Raw genomic sequence first — 18,167 nt, 5'->3', positions numbered from 1 at the left:
CAATATTTAGTATTGATGAGGTTGTAGGGAAATGGATACTCCCATACACTGGTTATGGCGGGATGATAAATGCTTTGAAGAGCAATTTGGTAATATCCTTTGTAGTTGAACATGCTCCATACCTTCCATCTAACATTTCTACTTCTAAGACTTTTTCCCAAACAACATTTGTACAGTTGTTGTAAAGATACATATAAAATGTTAACTGTAATACTGTATGTAATAGCAACAAAGAGAAAATTACCCTGATGCCCATGTTGTTTACATAGTCATTAAAAGGAGTATTTATGTAGCCAACAAAAGGCTTGAGTTAGAGCTATATTTGCTGATGCGATACAATGCCCAAAAGATAGCAGTGTTACTGAATAAAGCAAAATGCAGAAAGAATATATATAGTATAATCTCATCTGTGTAAATTTAGTATTAATAATCATTTATATTTATAATACATATATTAAAAGATGGACAAATATGCATCAAAGGAGTGACAGTGATTCTTGGGGAACTTGAGCGTTCTACATCATATACTTCTGTATTTTAATTTTATATAACTTACATTGAATTGCTTTTATATTTAGAAAAAATAATTTATTAAATACATAGGGGAAAAAAGAGGAATAAACCTAATTGCTCTGAATAGTCATAAAGTGTATTTCAAATCAGGGTTGGGCCTAATCTGTCACGTAAGCTCTCCATTGTATATGGACACATTTTCTACATGAGCTGTAATATATACATAACTATTTAGAAACTATACAGTGATAGTAAAAGCCAATTCCTTAGTTTAAGGGAAAAAAATGAAGATTTTTAAATAAAATTTTATAAAAATTTTATTAATAAAGTTAATAATAATGATAATATAATACCTATATCTCCCAATATCAACAATTCTAACTACAATAAATGAATTTTCTTCCTTCTTTTGTATTTTGTTATCTGCAAATTCAAAACTTCCAAGAACATATTTGCATGTAGTACTCCCTTCTAACATACTGCTCACAGGTAAGTAGAAATTTATTAGGCACCTTGAGAGTGAACAAAATTGCATTTTACAAAGATCAACAGAGTCAAAGAGCACACTAATAATGTAGTGATGGCTCTCATCAAATACACAATGTTGAATGAAAAGGTTACAAATCACAAAACATTCCAGTAATACTACAGATATTTCTAACAAAATGTGGTATTTGGTTTTCAAGTGAGATGACTAAAATGGAGCACTTCTACTTATTTAATTATGTCTTCAGGTGGATGATGCTGAAGAACCTGACAAAACAGGGGAAAATAAAGCACCCAGTAAGTTCCAGTCCGTAGGAGTGCAAGTAGAAGAAGAGAAATGGTGAGTCCACACGCATTCGTCCTCTTTCGTCTTGATGTTGGCAAGTATGGTACAAGTATTTTTCCCCATGATAAACCTACAAGATTCAATGATATTTTCCATTAACCTTTGGGAGCATTTAGAGGGTAAGCTTGAATCAGTCAATATTAGCTCATTCCCTCCTCTACTTTATACTGGAGACCACTCCATTTAAGTTTTAGCTAGAATAGTAGAGTAAGCACATCACATTCACATACACATAAATACTGTGTATAGTACAGTTGTGTTGCCAAACTATTCCTCTTCAAAATGCCTTCTCATTTTGGACTGTAGACTTGTTAAGAGAAGAGGTCTAATCTTATTCCTATTTTTATTCCTAGCACTTAATAGTGTCTGGTGTTTAGTATGCATTTGATGAATGATGAATGAATGAATGAATGAATGAGGAGGAGGAAAAAGAGAAGATTTCCCTATTGTTATCCTGAATCACCAGTTACTTTAGAATGCTCTTTAAAATAAGTTTCCTCTAGAATCGTAGTATCTAGAAATGGGAAATTTAGAGTTTCAGATCACAAAATCCAGGAGTTGGAAGGGACTTCTGAGGTCACTACATTCATTTTATAAATGAGAACTTGATCCAAAAAAGTACATGAGTTTCCCAATCAAACTGTGAGGTCCACGATGGATGGAACTATGATTTATTAATAGTAGTACTGCCAGCTTCCAAAACTGTGCTTTGAACATACTAAGTATAAAGTAAATGTTGGCTGAATGAAGTAAAACTGCAGTTATGGTAGGAGAAAGAGCTCTGTATTATAAATCAAGATATCATCTGAACTTTACCACTAACTTTCTGTGTGTTAATTAGGGGAAATCAGTTGGATGTCATCCATCCCTCAATCATCCATCCCTCCCTCATCCATCCATTCAATAAATATCTATGGAATGTCTCCTATATGCAAGGCTACATGTAACATAAAATGAAAATCTGAAAAGAAGTCATGCATCAATTCATATTTTAGAGCCTCCTGGTACTGACATTGCACTTGCATCTAAGACGTTTTCATCTATGTATATATAATATTTTTATGTAATTATATTTTATATAATTATACAATGCTGGAAGCCCAGAAAATTGGTACAACTCTTCTAGAAACTAATGCAGCAATAGTTATACATCTATCTATACCCATTGACCCACTAATCATATGTGTGGGCCTATCCTGAATGAAATCACTCAATGGAAGGGAAACAATTGTGGAACATTCTCTATCATTGTAAAAGAAAAATATTAATTATCAAATGTCAAACAATAAGAGAACGCTTTTGTAAATTATAGCACGTCACCAAGGTAGAATATTATTCAGCTATTAAATGTAATTTATAAAGAATTACAGAAACATGGGGAAATTCCCATGATACAATGTTAAGTGAAAAAGTTGAATACATAATACCCATGTATAATATTCATGAAGATAGACAAGCACTGAAATGTAATCTGTAAAAATGGTAGGTTTAGAAGTGATTTTTTATTTTACTCTAAAATGTTTAGTTATGGTATCTACTTCAAGTTTTACTCATCATTATTTTCAAACCAACCTTTCTGGCGCATGTTCCTGTAATTGTTTTAGAAAATTTTTTGAAAATGTAAACTTAGTAGACATGAAAGATCTCATGGTAAGAAAACATATTCCTGGGCCGGCTCCGTGGCTTAGTGGTTAAGTGTGCGTGCTCCACTACTGGCGGCCCGGGTTCGGATCCCGGGCGCGCACCGACGCACTGCTTCTCCGGCCATGCTGAGGCTGCGTCCCACATACAGCAACTAGAAGGATGTGCAGCTATGACATACAACTATCTGCTGAGGCTTTGGGGGAAAAATAAATAAATTTAAAAAAGAAAAGAAAACATATTCCTCCTTCCCCCACTAGCCCAACTTACTTGTTTTCCTCAATGGTGTGGTGGTTAAGAGCACAGACTCTTGAGCCAGAACATCTAGATTCAAATCCTGGCTCTGCCAGGTTCCAGCTGGGGTGCCTTGATCAAATTACTGAATATCCTTATATGTAAAAAGAAGATAATAGGTGGTTCTGGTCCAGCATGTAAGGAGCTTAGAAGTTGCCACTCTGTCCTAACAACAAGTAAAAGCTGAACAAACTGAAAAATTGGCAGCTCTTCTTAAATCAGTCAGAGAAGTGAGGTCACAGGGCAAACCACTGCCGCCAAAATCAGAGAGACAGATAGATAGAGAGAATCACAACTTACTGGAGTAGAAACCCACAAGCAGAAACCTCCATGGGAATCAGTCATAGGTTAGGAGAACCTAACTGTAATTGATGAATTGCTGGAAGCTCAGGGAAGGCAAGTCTGAGAGTTAAAAACTTCAGGAGGACCCAGTTATAGGGGGGTGTCCACATTTTTGTGAGTTTTACCTCCAGTAGGTCTACCAGCTCCTCACAGTGAATATTAGAGAAAAACCCCCTCGTGCTTCTGGCAGAGAGAGGGGAAAAGGAACCACATTGAAATATGCCAGAGCATTCTGTTCTTAACAAGATCTGCCCTCAGGAGAAACTATTTTACCAGAACCAAACCTGCTGGGTTTTTGTCAGAGCCTAACCTACCTAGGGGAAGGGAAATGCCCAACTCTGGTTCCCCCTAGCCTTCCACATGGGAGAAGGGAAATACCCAACCCCAGCTGCCTCTAGCCATCCTATCCCACATAGGGGGAGAGAAACTGAGAAGCACTGTTGAAGTTCACAGTCCAGGGGCACAGGCTCACCAAAAGACTGAGACCTAATCATAGGACTATAGAATGCTTCCCCTCCTCGCTCACCCCACCATCACATTCCTAAAGGCCTGTTCACCACAGTTCCTTTTACCTGGTACATCATGTCCACCTTTCAACAGTAATTTACAAGGCATAGTAAAAGGTGAAAAACACAGCTTGAAGAGACTGAACAAACATCAGAACCAGAGTCATATATGGCAAGAATGTTGAAATTTTCAGACCAGGAATTTTTTAAAACTATCATTAATATGCTAAGGACTTTAATGGAAAATGTAGACAGCATGCAAGAACAGATGGATAATGTAAGCAGAGAGATGGAAATTGGAAGAAAGAATAAAAAAGAAATGCTAGAGATCAAAAACACTGTAACAGAAAGAAAGAATGCTTTTGATGGGCTCATTAGTAGACTAGACACAGCTGAGGCAAGAATCTCTGAGCTTAAGGATATAACAGTAGAAACTTCCAAAACTGGAAGCAAAGAGCAAAAAAAACTGAAAAAAAATCAGAACAGAATATCCAAAAACTGGGATATTTATAGAAGGTATAACGTGTATAATGGGAATACCAGAAACAAAGAAAGAGAGAAAAGAACAGAAGCAATATTTGAAGTAATAGTGACTGAGAATTTCCCTGAATTAATGACAGACACCAAACCACAGATCCAAGAAGCTCATAGAAGTCCAAGCAGGATAAATGCCCAATACCTTACACCTACGCATATCATATTTAAAGAAAATCAAGGAAAAAATCCTGAAAGAAGCCAGACAGAAAACACACCTTTCCTTTAGAGGGGCAAAGATAAGAATTACATGAGTGTTCCCAGAAACCATGCAAATATGAAGAGAGTAGAGTGGAATATTTAATATTTGAGAAAACAAACCACCAGCCTAGAATTCTGTACTCTTTGAAATTATCCTTCAAAAGTGAAGGAGAAATAAAGACTTCCTCAGACAAACCAAAATTGAGGGAGTTTGTTCCAGTACAGTTGCTTTGTGAGAAATGTTAAAAGTTCTTCAGAGAGAAGGAAAATTGTATAGTTCAGAAACTCAGATGTACATGAAGAAAAAAATCAGAGAAAGAATAAATGAAGAGAAAATAAAAATTTTTATTTCTCTTATTCTTTTTTTTTTTTTTTTTTGAGAAAGATTGGCCCTGAGCTAACATCCGTGCCCATCATCCTCCACTTTATATGGAATGCTGCCACAGCATAACGCTGCCACAGCATGATGCTGCCACGGCATGGTTTGACAAGCGGTGTGTTGGTGCGTGCCCGGATCTGAACACCAGGCAGCCAGCAGCAGAGCGCACGCACTTAACCAGCACTTAACCACTACACCATGGGCCAGCCCCATAGATAGGATCTTAAAATGCAAAATTGGGCAGATGAGATTACCTACTGACTGCTGGGGGATTTTTTTTTAATCTAGTGATAAAAATGAAACTCTTGTTTTCACATTGAATGGCCAATACCATCCATTTCTTCCTTCCCCAAATAAACAGACTGATGAACGACAATAACCTAACAAAAAGTGAGAGAAAGAAAACAGAGCCAGAGAAAGAGATAGTGCAACGAGAGGAAGATTAAAAGACTTCGTAAGAGGCCAGAAAACTCATTATCACCTTTTGAATCCATCACAATTTAGGAACCAAATCTAACATAGCAAAATCTATTTGGCTGATTTGTCTATTAAGGGATAGACTTGTAAATTTAGAGGGCTCTTCAGTGTTCCAAATTGAAACAAAAGGAAGAAGTTAACTCATTAGTAAAAAATAAAATGCACTAGTTAACCGATCTGCTTCAAGAAGAGGAATTGAAATGGAGTATTACAAATCTTCCTGGTATATTTGCAGGCAGCCATGATATCCTCAAAATGCCATCGAGTGCAGACGTGCCACATCCATTCTCCAGGGCTGCCTCTTGGTGGGGACTGTGCACAGAGGAATGCTGTCTAAAGGTCACTGGTTTAAATGCCATGGCAACACCAAGCCAAGGACAATGAATGAATGTGGTTTTGAAACAAGACTGCTTTTCTTAAACCAATGAAGAAACTCCTCATCTCCATCAAACGTTACCTATTTCTGCTCAACTTCTGTTTCACAGGTCAGCCAGTGGCACTGGTTGATAGGATCCACACAGCATATATTTGCTGATCTGCAGGACTGATTCTAAGCAAAGCAGGCAAATCTTGACAACACCTCCCCCAGGAATACTCACCTCCGCCACTGTTCTCCATCCCAATGCCTCCAAACATCCTGTCCCTGTTCTCTCTCATCCTTTTGACTGCTCCGCAGGAATTTGCATGAGGTATTCTTGTCTTTCAAGCTGATAATTAGCAAATCTAGTCAACCAATCCTTTCTGTTTACTAAGGTGAGAAAGCTAAGAGGCTCCCAGGAATCTCCCCTTTCCTTCCAAGTAACAATTGTATTTCAACAGTGGTTCAAATTAGACCTTCTTACATTAGCCCACTAGTGACTCTAAGACTCTAACAGTGGACACAAAGAAGAAGAATATTATTTATTTTCATTATAAAAATAGTAAGTATATTTACTTGGAGGAAAACATACAGCAGCATGTTAACAGTTTATAACTCTCTGATGGGCTTTAGAGTAATTGAAAAAACTGTATTTATGTGTGTGTCTATATCTTATTAAGTACTATCTATCTTTTCTATACTAATTGTGTATTATTGAATAATCTAATTAATGATAAGAAAAGTAAGATAGTATTTATGCGTTGTAAAACTTTATAAATTACAGAAACAAAATAAAATCCTCCATAATCCCACCCATTAACCATGAACTAATAAAGGGGTATATTTTTACCCATACTTTTTCCATGAACATTTTAAAAGTTGTTGAAATCATCCTATGTATAAAATTGAGTAATATTTTAAAAATCAACTAATATTATAACAAAAGCTTTTTCATTATTAAAAATTCTCCTGCTGTTGAATATCTACATTATTTCTAGATTGACTTTTGATTAAAGAATTTGAAAAAAAAATACACACATCTATCTTTGAGGGTTTCTGAAACTAAATGACAGTAAGAGGATTTTTTGTTTGTTTTGGCATAAACTGCCAAGGATAAAGAGAACAGGAGAGGGGGAAAAAAACAACAGCAGCAAAATTTTGGAAGCTGTAAGGCAGATAGACAAGTGGTAACTGACAGCCGACCAGAGAAAGCTGAATCTAAAGCCAGTGATGCAGAAATCCAAGATGTAATTTGATTTAAATTTCAGAATCCACAAAAGGCAAGGGAATTGACCTCATTGGGAGCTCTGAAAATAGGATAAAGGTGGAGCTAAAACCTCCTTGGATCTGCAGAGCCAAGTGACAGTCCTTCCCCTCTCTGGCAGAAGACTGGAGGTTTCTCTTCTTCAGAGACTGAAACAATGAGTCTGGTCTGGAGGACACCAGCACAGTTGAGGGCACGGTTACTGTAGAGAAAATAGGAGGATAAGTAAAAATTTATAAACAAAATGTTGAGGCATCCTGCCCTAAGCCTCTTTATGCTCACTTGGTTCCGAGAACCCCGGCAGCCAGGCATATTCTCTCTAGGCAGGAGTATGGAAGTCTGTTGTGGGGGAACTGACCAGCCTGAGCCCAAAGACTGAAAGATACCTACATCAAGGATTTTGCAAGGTAAAAGCCCAGCCAGATCACCCTACACTTATGATTAGAATGGATAAGCCCCTCCCCAAAGCACTGACTTCTGACTAGTATTTAGGCTTGGTCATAATAAAGTAGTCATAAAAAGCAAGTTCTGAATATTGATCCAAATTTACAATGTAACTATATCAGGAGAATAGAAAAATACAGAGAAGACCAGAAATGCATTTGTGTGTGCGCGTGTGAAAGAGAGAGAGAATGGGGAGGAGGGGTGATGATGAGGTAAGAGAAATCTAAATCTTCATTTTTCCTAAAGACAAAAACTAAAATATCAAAAAATAGCAATTTTTATTATTTAAGTAGCATTTAAAAGTGAGTGCCTCTGGAGCAGAAAATCGTTACACAAATGAGCCAGGAATTTCTATTTTTCATAGCCAGCCGTGTAGAACCATTTGATATTTTAAAACTGTGTGCATGTACAACTTTAATAAAAATAAAAAGTGGACTGACTAAAATAGGAATGTATAATATTATGATAAATTCCTTTGTGCAATAAGTATTTTTACCATTTCGGGTTATTCTATTTCCTGTAATGGAGTTACTGGGTCTAAGAATTTTTACATGTTTTAAATGTTCTTGATATTCATTTGCAAATAGCTCCCGGAAAAATTTGTACCACTTTACACTCAGAGGGAAGCACTTGAGGGCACAGATACCTGTCCTCCTCAAATTCCATCATATGCTTTTTTTGTTTTGACAGCTTTATTGAAGTTAATTGACATACAATAAACTGTACATATTTAAAGCGTACAATTTGATTAGTTTTGACATATATTTGTCAAACATATATTTACGTATATGAAATGAAACTATCACCACCATCAAAATAGAGAACACATCCATCACCCCCTAAAGTTTCCTCCTGTCCCTTTACAGTCACACCCTCCTTCCCACCCACCTCTCCTCCCCCACCCCTTTCCCTACTTGCTCCCACTGGTTTGCATTTTCTAGAATTTTATTTAAATAGAATTCTGCAGTATGTCATTCTTTTTGGCCTGATTCCTCTCAGTCGGCATAATTCCTTTGAGATTCATCCATGTTTTGTATGTATCAAGAGTATCATTTATTGCAGATTAGTATCCAATGTATGGATATACCAAATTTGTTTGTGTGTTGACCTACTGATGAATAATTAGGTTATTTCCAGTTTGGAGTTATTACAAATAAAGCTGCTATGAACACTTGTGTACAAGTCTAACACATGCTTTCATTTTTCTTAGGTAAAAACCTAGGAGTGAAATCTTTGGGTCTTATGGGATGTGGATATTTAATGTTTTAAGGAACAGCCAAAGAGTTTTCTAAAGTGGTTGTACGTTTTGCATTCCTACTGTGTGGAAGTTCCAATTATTCCACATTATTTCTACTGTGTGAGTCCCAGTTGCTCTATATTGTCAATATTTGGTATGGCCGGTCTTTTTAATTTCAGAAATGCTACTAGGTGGTTATCTCATTGTGGTATTATTTTACATTTCCCTAATGCATAATGGTATTGAACAACTTTTCATGTGTTTAATTGCCATCTATATATCTTCTTTAGTGACGTGTCTAATCAAATCTTTTTAAATTGAGCTGTCTTTATGGTATTATTGAGTTGTGAGAATTCTTTATATTCTGGATATAAGTCCTTTGTCAGATATGTGATTTGCAAATATTTTCTCTCAGTCCGTGGCTTGTCTTTTCATTCTCTTAGAATTGAAGAGCAGAAATTCATAATTTTAATGAAGTACCATTTTTTTAATGGATTGTGCTTCTCTGTCATATCTAAGGAGTCTTTGGCTAAGTCAAGGTCACAAGGATTTTCTGTTTTCTTCTGGAATTTTTATAGTTTTAGATTTTATGGTCTATGACCCATTTCAAGTTAATTTTTATATATGGTATAAGATATGGATCAAAGCTTAATTTTTGCATATGAATATCCTTTGTACCTTTTTTCATATATTTATTGATATATATGTATGGATCTATTTTTGCATTCTCTCTGCTGTTCCATTGATCTAATTGTCTATCTTCATGCTAATGCCATGCTGTCTTTGTTTATTTATTTTTTATTAAGGTAGCATTGGTTTATAACATATAAATTTCAGATGTACATCATGTTTCGATTTTTGTGTAGACTACATCATATTCACCACCCAAAGACTAATTACCATCCATCACTGTACACATGTGCCCTTTTACTCCTTTGCTCTTCCCCCACCCCCTTCCCCTCTGGAAACCACCGATCTAATCTCTATATCTATGAGCTTGTTCGTTCTTGTTGTTTTTATCTTTCACATATGAGTGAAATCATATGGTATTGGGCTTTCTCCATCTGACTTATTTCGCTTAGCATAATACCTCTAAGGTACATCCATGTTGTCAGAAATGGCAAGATTTCATTTTTTTTTTTATGGCTGAGTAGTATTCCATTATATGGAATCTTCTTTATCCATTCATCCATTGATGGGCACTTACGTTGGCTTCTAAGTCTTGGCTATTGTGAATAATGCTGCAGTGAACACAGGGGTGCAAATATCTTTTCTAATTAATGTTTTTGTGTTCTTTGGATATGTACCCAGAAGTGGGATGCTAGATCATATAGTAGTTCTATTTTTAATTTTTTGAGGAATCTCCATACTGTTTTCCATAGTGGCTGCACCAGTTTACATTCCCACCAGCAGTGTATGAGAGTTCCTTTTTCTCCATATCCTCTTCAATACGTGTTATTTCTTATCTTTTTAATTATAGCCATTCTGACAGGTGTGAGGTGATATCTCATTGTGGTTTTGATTTGCATCTCCCTAATAATTAGTGATGTTGAACATCTTTTCATGTGCCTGTTAGCCATCTGTATATCTTCTTTGGCAAAATGTCTGTTCAGACCCTTTGCCTATTTTTTAATTTTTTTGTGTGTGTTTTGGGGGGGGGGTTTTGGGTTTTTTTGTTGTTATTTGTTTTGCTGTTGTTGAGTTGTATGAGTTATTTATTTATTTATTTTTTGTGAGGAAGATTGGCCCTGAGCTAACATCTGCCAATCCTCCTCTTTTTTTGCTGAGGAAGACTGGCCCTGGGCTAACATCCATGCCCATCTTCCTCCACTTTATATGGGATGCCACCACAGCATGGCGGCGACGGTGTGTGCCCGGGATCCGAACTGGGGAACCCAGGGCTGCCGCAGCAGAGCACAAGCACTTAACCGCTTGGGCCACTGGGCCCAAAATTTTTATATTTTGGATATTAACCCATTTTCAGATATTTGCAAATATCTTCTCTCAATTGTCAGGCTGTCTTTTTGTTTTATTGATGGTTTCCTTTGCTGTGCAGAAGCTTTTTATTTTTAATCTGATGTAGTCCCATTTTTTTAATTTTTTCTTTTGCTTTCCTTGCCTAGAGAGAAACAGTATTCAAAAAGATGATGCTAAGACTGATATCAAAGAGCATACTGCCTATGTTTTCTTCTAGGAGCTTTAAGGTTTCAGGTCTTACATTCAAGTCTTTAATCCATTTTGAGTTAATTTTTGTGTATGGTATAAGAAAATGGTCCAATTTCATTCTTTTGCACATGGCTGTCCAGTTTTCCCAACACCATTTATTCAACAGACTTTCCTTTCTCCATCGTATGTTCTTGGCTTCTTTGTCAAAAATTAGCTGTCCATAGGTGTGTGGGTTTATTCCTGGGCTCTCAATTTTGTTCCATTGATCTGTGTGTCTGTTTTTCTGCCAGCACCATGGTGTTTTGGTTACTATAGCTTTGTAGTATATTTTGAAATCAAGGAGTGTAATACCTCCAGCTTTGTTCTTTTTTCTCAGGATTGCTTTGCCCACTCAGGGTCTTTTGTTGTTCCATATAAATTTTAGGATTCTTTGCTCTAGTTCTTTTTTTTTTTTTTTTTTTTTTTAGTGAGGAAGATTGGCCCTGAGCTAACATCTGTTGCCAATCCTCCTCTTTTTGCTTGAGGAAGATTGTTGCTGAGCTAACATCTGTGCCAATCTTCCTCTGTTTTATATGTGGGATGCCACCACAGCATAGCTTGATGAGTGGTATGTAGGTCCATGCCCGGGATCTGAACTTGCGAACCCCAGGCCGCCAAAGCGGAGCACACGAACCTAACAGCTATGCCACCAGGCTGGGCCCTGAAACGCAACTGATTTTTGTATGTTGATATTGTACCCTGCAACTTTACTGTATTCGTTTATTATTTCTAACAATTTTTTGGTGGCTTCTTCAGGGTTTTCTATCTATAAAATCATGTCATCTGCTAATAGTGACACCTTTACTTCTTCCTTTCCAATTTGGATCCCTTTCATTTCTTTTATTGCCTGATTGCTCTGGCTAGGACTTCCAAAACTATGTTGAATAAGAGTGGTGAAAGTGGGCATCCTTGTCTTGTTCCTGTTCTTAGAGAGATAGCTTTCAGTTTTTCACCATTGAGGATGATATTAGCTGTGGGTTTATCATATATAGCCTTCATTATGTTGAGGTACTTTCCTTCTATACCCATTTTATTGAGAGTTTTTATCATAAATGGATGCTGAATCTTGCCAAATGATTTCTCTGCATCTATTGAGATGATCATGTGTTTTTATTCTTCATTTTATCAATGTGGTACATCATGTTGATTGATTTGCAGATATTTAACTCCATCCCTGGAATAAATCCCACTTGACCATGGTGTATGATCCTTTTAATGTTTTGTTGTATTTGATTTGCTAGTATTTTGTTGAGGATTTCTGCATCTATGTTCATCAATGATATTGGCCTGTAATTTTATGTTTGTGTGTTTTACTTGTCTGGTTTTGGTATCAGGGTAATATTCGCCTCATGGAACGAGTTAGGAAGCGTCCCCTCCTCTTCAATTTTTTGGAAGAGTTGGAGAAGGGTAGGTATTAAAGCTTCTTTGAATGTTTGGTAGAATTCACTGGGGAAGCCGTCTGGCCCTGGACTTTTGTTTTTGGGGGAGGTTTTTGATTACTGTTTCAATCTCCTTACTAATGATTGGTCTATTCAGATTCTCTATTTCTTCTTGATTCAGTTTGAAAGGTTGTATGATTCTAGGAATTTATCCATTTCTTCTAGATTATCCAGTTTGTTGGCATATAGCTTTTCATAGTATTCTCTCATAATCCTTTGTATTTCTGTGGTGTCCATTGTAATTTCTCCTCTTTCATTTGGATTTTATCAAATTGAGCCTTCTCTCTTGCTGGAGTCTCATAATGAGTCTAGCTAAAGGTTTGTCAATTTTGTTTATTTTTCCAAAGAACCAGCTCTTAGTTTCATTGATTTTTTTCTACTGTTTTTTTAGTCTCTATTTCATTTATTTCTGCTCTGATTTTTATTACTTCCTTCTACTGATTTGGGGCTTTGTTTGTTCTTTTTTTTCTAGTCCCTTTAGGTGCATTGTTAGATTGTTTATTTGAGACTTTTGTTGTTTCTTGAGGTAGGCCTGTATTGCTATAAACTTCTCTCATAGTATTGCTTTTGCTGTACCCATAAATTTTGGTATGTCATATTTTCTTTTTCATTTTCATTTGTCTCCAGGTATTTTTTTATTTATCCTTTGATTTCTTTATTGACCCAATAGTTGTTCAGTAGCATTTTGTTTAATCCTCATATATTTGTGGCTTTTCCAGTTTTCTTCTTATAGTTGATTTCTAGTTTCATATTGTTGTGCTCAGAAAACATGTGTGGTATTATTTCAATCTTCTTAAATTTATTGAGACTTGTTTTATGTGGTCTATCCTGGAGAATGTTCCATGTGCATTCAAAAAGAATTTGTATTCTGCAGTTTTTGGATGGAATATACACTGTCTTGACTACTGTAGCTTTATAATAAGTTTTGAAATTAGGTTGTATAAGTCTTTCAACTTCCTTCTTTTTCAAAGCTTTTTTTTTTTTTTTTTTTTTTTTTTGTGAGGAGATCAGCCCTGAGCTAACATCCGCCAATTCTCCTCTTTTTTTGCTGAGGAAGACGGCCCTGGGCCAACATCTGTGCCCATCCTCCTCCACTCTATACAGGACGCCGCCACAGCATGGCCTACCAAGCAGTGCGTCGGTGCGCGCCCGGGATCCGAACCAGCGAACCCCGGGCCGCCGCAGCGGAGCGCGCGCACTTAACCGCTTGCGCCACCGGGCCGGCCCCACAAAGCTTTTTTTTTTTTTTAAGCTATTCCAGGTCCTTTCCCCTTCCGTATGAATTTTAGAAAGAGTTTGTTAATTTCTATTAAAGACCTCTTGGATTTTGATTGAGATTGCATTGAATCTATACATCAATGTCAGGAGATTTGATATCTTAACAATGTCTCTCCATTTATTTAATCTTCCTTAAATTCTTTCACAATATTATATAATCTACAATGTTAAGGTCTTACACATATTTTGTCAATTTTATTCATAGATATTTCATTTTTTCCTGCTATTGTAAGTGATATTTATTTTTATTTCAATTTCCAATTGTTCATTGTTAGGTCATAGAAATACTGTTAATTTTTGTATGTTGATCTTCTGTCCTGTAATGTTATTAAGCTCACCCATTAGTTTTAGTAGCTTTTTTGTAGATTCCATAGGATTTTCTATATAGACTATCATGCTATCTACAAATAGAGACAGATTTATTTCTTCTTTTCATCTGGATGTATTCTTTTTCTTGTTTTATTACACTGGCTGAAACTTCCAATACAATGTTGAATAGAAGTCATGAGTGTTGAAATCCTTGCCTTGTTCCTGATTTTGAGTGAAAATATTCAGTCTTTCATCATTAAGTATCATGTGAGCTTTAAGTTCTTTGCAGATGCCCTTTATCTAGTTGAGGAAGTTCCCTTCTATTCCTAGTATGTTGGGAATCATGATCAAGAATGGATGTTGGATTTTGTCAAATGCTTTTTTTGCATCTATTGAGACAAGATTTTTCATTTTAGATTGTTAATATGATGAATTGCATTGACCAATTTTTTAAAATTATCATGAAATACATATAACATAAATTTACTATTTTAACCATTTTAAGTGTACAATTCAGTGGCATTAAGTACATTCACAATATTGTGTAATCACCACTATCTAGTTCCAAAATATTTTCATCACTCCAAACAGAATCTCATACACATCCAGTCACTCCCCATTCACCCTTCCTCCCAGCCCTTAGAAACCACTAATCTGTTTTCTGTCTTTATGAACTTGCCTATTCTGGATATTTCTTATAAATGGAATCATATAGTATGTGGTCTTTGTGTCTGGCTTCTTTCAAGTAAAATAATGTTTTTGAGGTTCATCCATGTTGTAGCATGTATCAGTATTTCTTTCATTTTTGTGGCTGAATACCCATTGCATAGTAATACTACATTTTGTTTATTCATTCATCTGTCAATAGCCATTGGGTTGTTTTTACCTTTTGGCTATTGTGAATAGAGCTGCTACAAACATTTGTTTACAAGCTTTTGTTTATCACCTGTTTTTAATTCTTTTGGTTATATATCTAGGAGTAGAATTGCTGAGTCATACAATAATTCTATGTTTAACTTTTTGAGGAAGTGCCAAACTATATTCCACAGTGGCTACACCATTTTACATTCCCATCAGCAATGTATGAGGGTTCTAACTTTTCCACATTCTGGCCAACATTTTTTATTTTCTGTTTTAAAAATTATGACTGTCCTAGTGGGTATGAAGTAGCATCTCATTGTAGCTTGGCTTTGAATTTCCCTAATGACTAATGATATTGATTATCTTTTCATGTGCTTATTGGCCATTTGTATATCTTTTTGGAGAAATGTCTATTCAAGGCCTTTGCCCATTTTTAAATTGAGATATTTGTCTTTTTGTTGTTGAGTGTTGTAAGAGTTCTTTTTATATTCTGGATACTAGACTCGTATCAGTTATACAACTTACAAATATTTTCTCCCACTCTTTGGGCTGTCTTTTTACTCTCTTGATAGCATCCTTTGATGCACAAAAGTTTTTAATTTTTATGAAGGCAAGTTTATCTGTTTTTCCTTTTGTCACTTATGCTTTTCAGTGTTATTTTTAAGAAACCACTGCCAAATCCAAAATCAGGAAGATTTGCCACTGTGTTTTCCTCCAGGAATTTTATAGTTTTAACTCTTAAATTTAGGCCTTTGACTCATTTTGAGGTAACTTTTGTATGTGGTGTGAGGTAAGGATCCAACCTTTAGCTATTGATTTTTGTTTAATTCCATTGTGGTCATACTTTATGCCTTGAATCCTTTCAAATTCATTGAGATTTGTTTTATGGCCTAAAATATTGTCTATCTTGCTAAATAGTCTATGTGCACATGAAAAACTGTGTATTCTGCTATTTTTGAGTGGAGTGTTCTATAAATGCCAATTAGGTCAGGTTAGTTTTTCAGTTCTTCTATTTTTTTCTGATTTTCTGCCTACATATTCTATCAATTATTGAAAGAGTAGTGTTGAAATCTCTGACTATAATTGTGAATTCATCTGTTTCTCCTTATAGTTCTATCAGTTTTTGCTTCATGTATTTTGAGGCTCTTTTAGTAGGTGCATAAACATTTAAGATTGTTATGTCCTCTTGATAAATTGACCTCTTTATTATTATGAAACATCTCTCTTTCTCCCTAGTAATATTTTTTATTCTGAAATCTACCTTGTCTGATATTAAGATAGCCAATTGAACTTTCTTTTCATTAGTGTTAGCATGATGTATCTTTTTCATTCTTTTAGTGTTAAACTATATGTATCTTTATATTTAAAGTGGGTTTTTTATAGGCAGCGTATAGTTGAGCCTCACTTTTTAATCCAATCTTACAACCTCTTCCTTTTAATTGGGGTGCTTAGACCATTTACATTCAATGTTACTGTTGATATGCTTGGATTTAAGTTTGCCAGCTTGTGTTTGTTACTTGTATCTCTTCTTTGTCCTATCGTTCATTTTTTTCTGCCTTCTTTTGGATTAACTATCTTTTTATGATTCCATTTTATTCCCTTTGTTGGCTTATTAGCTATAACTCTTCATTATATTTTTAGTGGTTGCTATAAGTATTAAAACATATATCTTTAATTTACTATAATCTACCTTCAAGTAAAATTAAATCACTTCATATATAGGAACCTTACAATAGTATGCTTCCATTTCTCCACTTCCCAGGTTTGTGCTATTGTTATTATACATTTTACTTCTACATATATTAAAGCTCCATAATACATTGTTATTATTTTTGCTTTAAACAGTCAATTATCTTTAAAGAGATTTAAATAATAAGAATAAAAGTCATATATCTATCCACAAAGTTACAATTTCCAGTGTTCTTCATTCTTTTGTGTAGATCCAAATTTCCATCTAGCATCATTTTCTTTCTCCTTAGAGGGCTTCTTTTAACCTTTCTTATAGTGCACATCTACTCATGATGAATTCTTTAAGCTTTTGTATATTGAAAAACTCATTATTTTGTCATTATTTTTTAAAGATTTTTTTGCTGCCTATAGCACTCTAGCTTGTCAGCTTTTTCTTTCAAAGAAGAATAAAGATACCCCAGCCATAGGTAGGTTTCTTACCCCATGCACTGAACATAAGTGAATGCTCTACTGGGACCCTGTGCAAATCTCTGGGGTTTTCTCTGTGCAGTTCTCTCCTCTCCCACACTCTGCCTTAGAAACTCTAGCTGCATAGCCCTCCTTGGACTCCCAGCGATGTCTCATCAAGTCAGGGAGACTGCTGGCTCCACAAGGGGACCACTCCCTGTGCTGCAGCCTGGAAACTTGCACCAGTCATTAATTAGGGGCAGTCAGAGACCTCATTTGTTTCCCATATCTCAGTGATCAGTGTCCTTCATTGCCTGATGTCAAATGTCTTAAAAACAGTTGTTTCATATGTTTTGCCAGTGTTTTAGTTGTTTCAGATAGAAGAGTAAATTTCAGTCATTCTTACTCTATCTTGGCCGGAAGCAGAAGTCATCGATATAGATTTTATTTGGCCTATAAGTGGGGTAAGCCTTGTTATTTAGCACTGCTCTCTGGCTTGGAAGGTCACAGAATGTGTGGAAACCATGGAGTAAAAAGAGCCTTCTTGTTAAGAGATCCAAATTAAAAGTAACTTTACCTCTCTGTCTCTAAAATTTGAGAGTTTTATACAATAACACCAATAGCCTCTTTTAGGTGTAAGTTCTCTGATTCCACATTCCAGCAGTGTTTCCTCAATTTTAGTGTGGCATTATGCACAGATGGAGACTCTTAGCTGATGTCTAGGCCCAGTCTCCTGGGTCTTGCCTTTCTGCTTACTGCCATATTCCCCATGTTGCTGTGTTGCTGTCGTAATCTCTAGTTCAGAAGCAAGAGATAAGCATGAATAAGTGTGTGATACAGGTTCTGGCCTCCTGCCCCCATAGCAACTCAGCTACCTCTCATAAGGTTAGATATTTATGATGTATCTTGGAACAATT

At 35.8% G+C, this 18,167-nt stretch overlaps 1 protein-coding gene across 7 annotated transcripts in view; it reads left to right on the top strand.

The window, feature by feature from the left end:
• DLGAP1 (DLG associated protein 1) overlaps positions 1-18,167 on the top strand; it is an 843,951-nt gene that overhangs the window by 793,182 nt on the left and 32,602 nt on the right. For all 7 annotated transcript variants that reach the window (XM_058556886.1, XM_058556887.1, XM_058556885.1 and 4 more), the window contains one exon: positions 1,248-1,339. In XM_058556886.1, coding sequence (XP_058412869.1) covers positions 1,248-1,339 — 92 coding nt within the window. The remainder of the gene's footprint in view (positions 1-1,247; positions 1,340-18,167) is intronic.

Source organism: Diceros bicornis, chromosome 16, assembly GCF_020826845.1.
Source record: "Diceros bicornis minor isolate mBicDic1 chromosome 16, mDicBic1.mat.cur, whole genome shotgun sequence".
In the NCBI taxonomy this organism is placed as follows: domain Eukaryota; kingdom Metazoa; phylum Chordata; class Mammalia; order Perissodactyla; family Rhinocerotidae; genus Diceros; species Diceros bicornis.
Note: the sequence above shows the minus strand (reverse complement) of the source record. Positions and strands in the feature narration are given on the sequence as shown.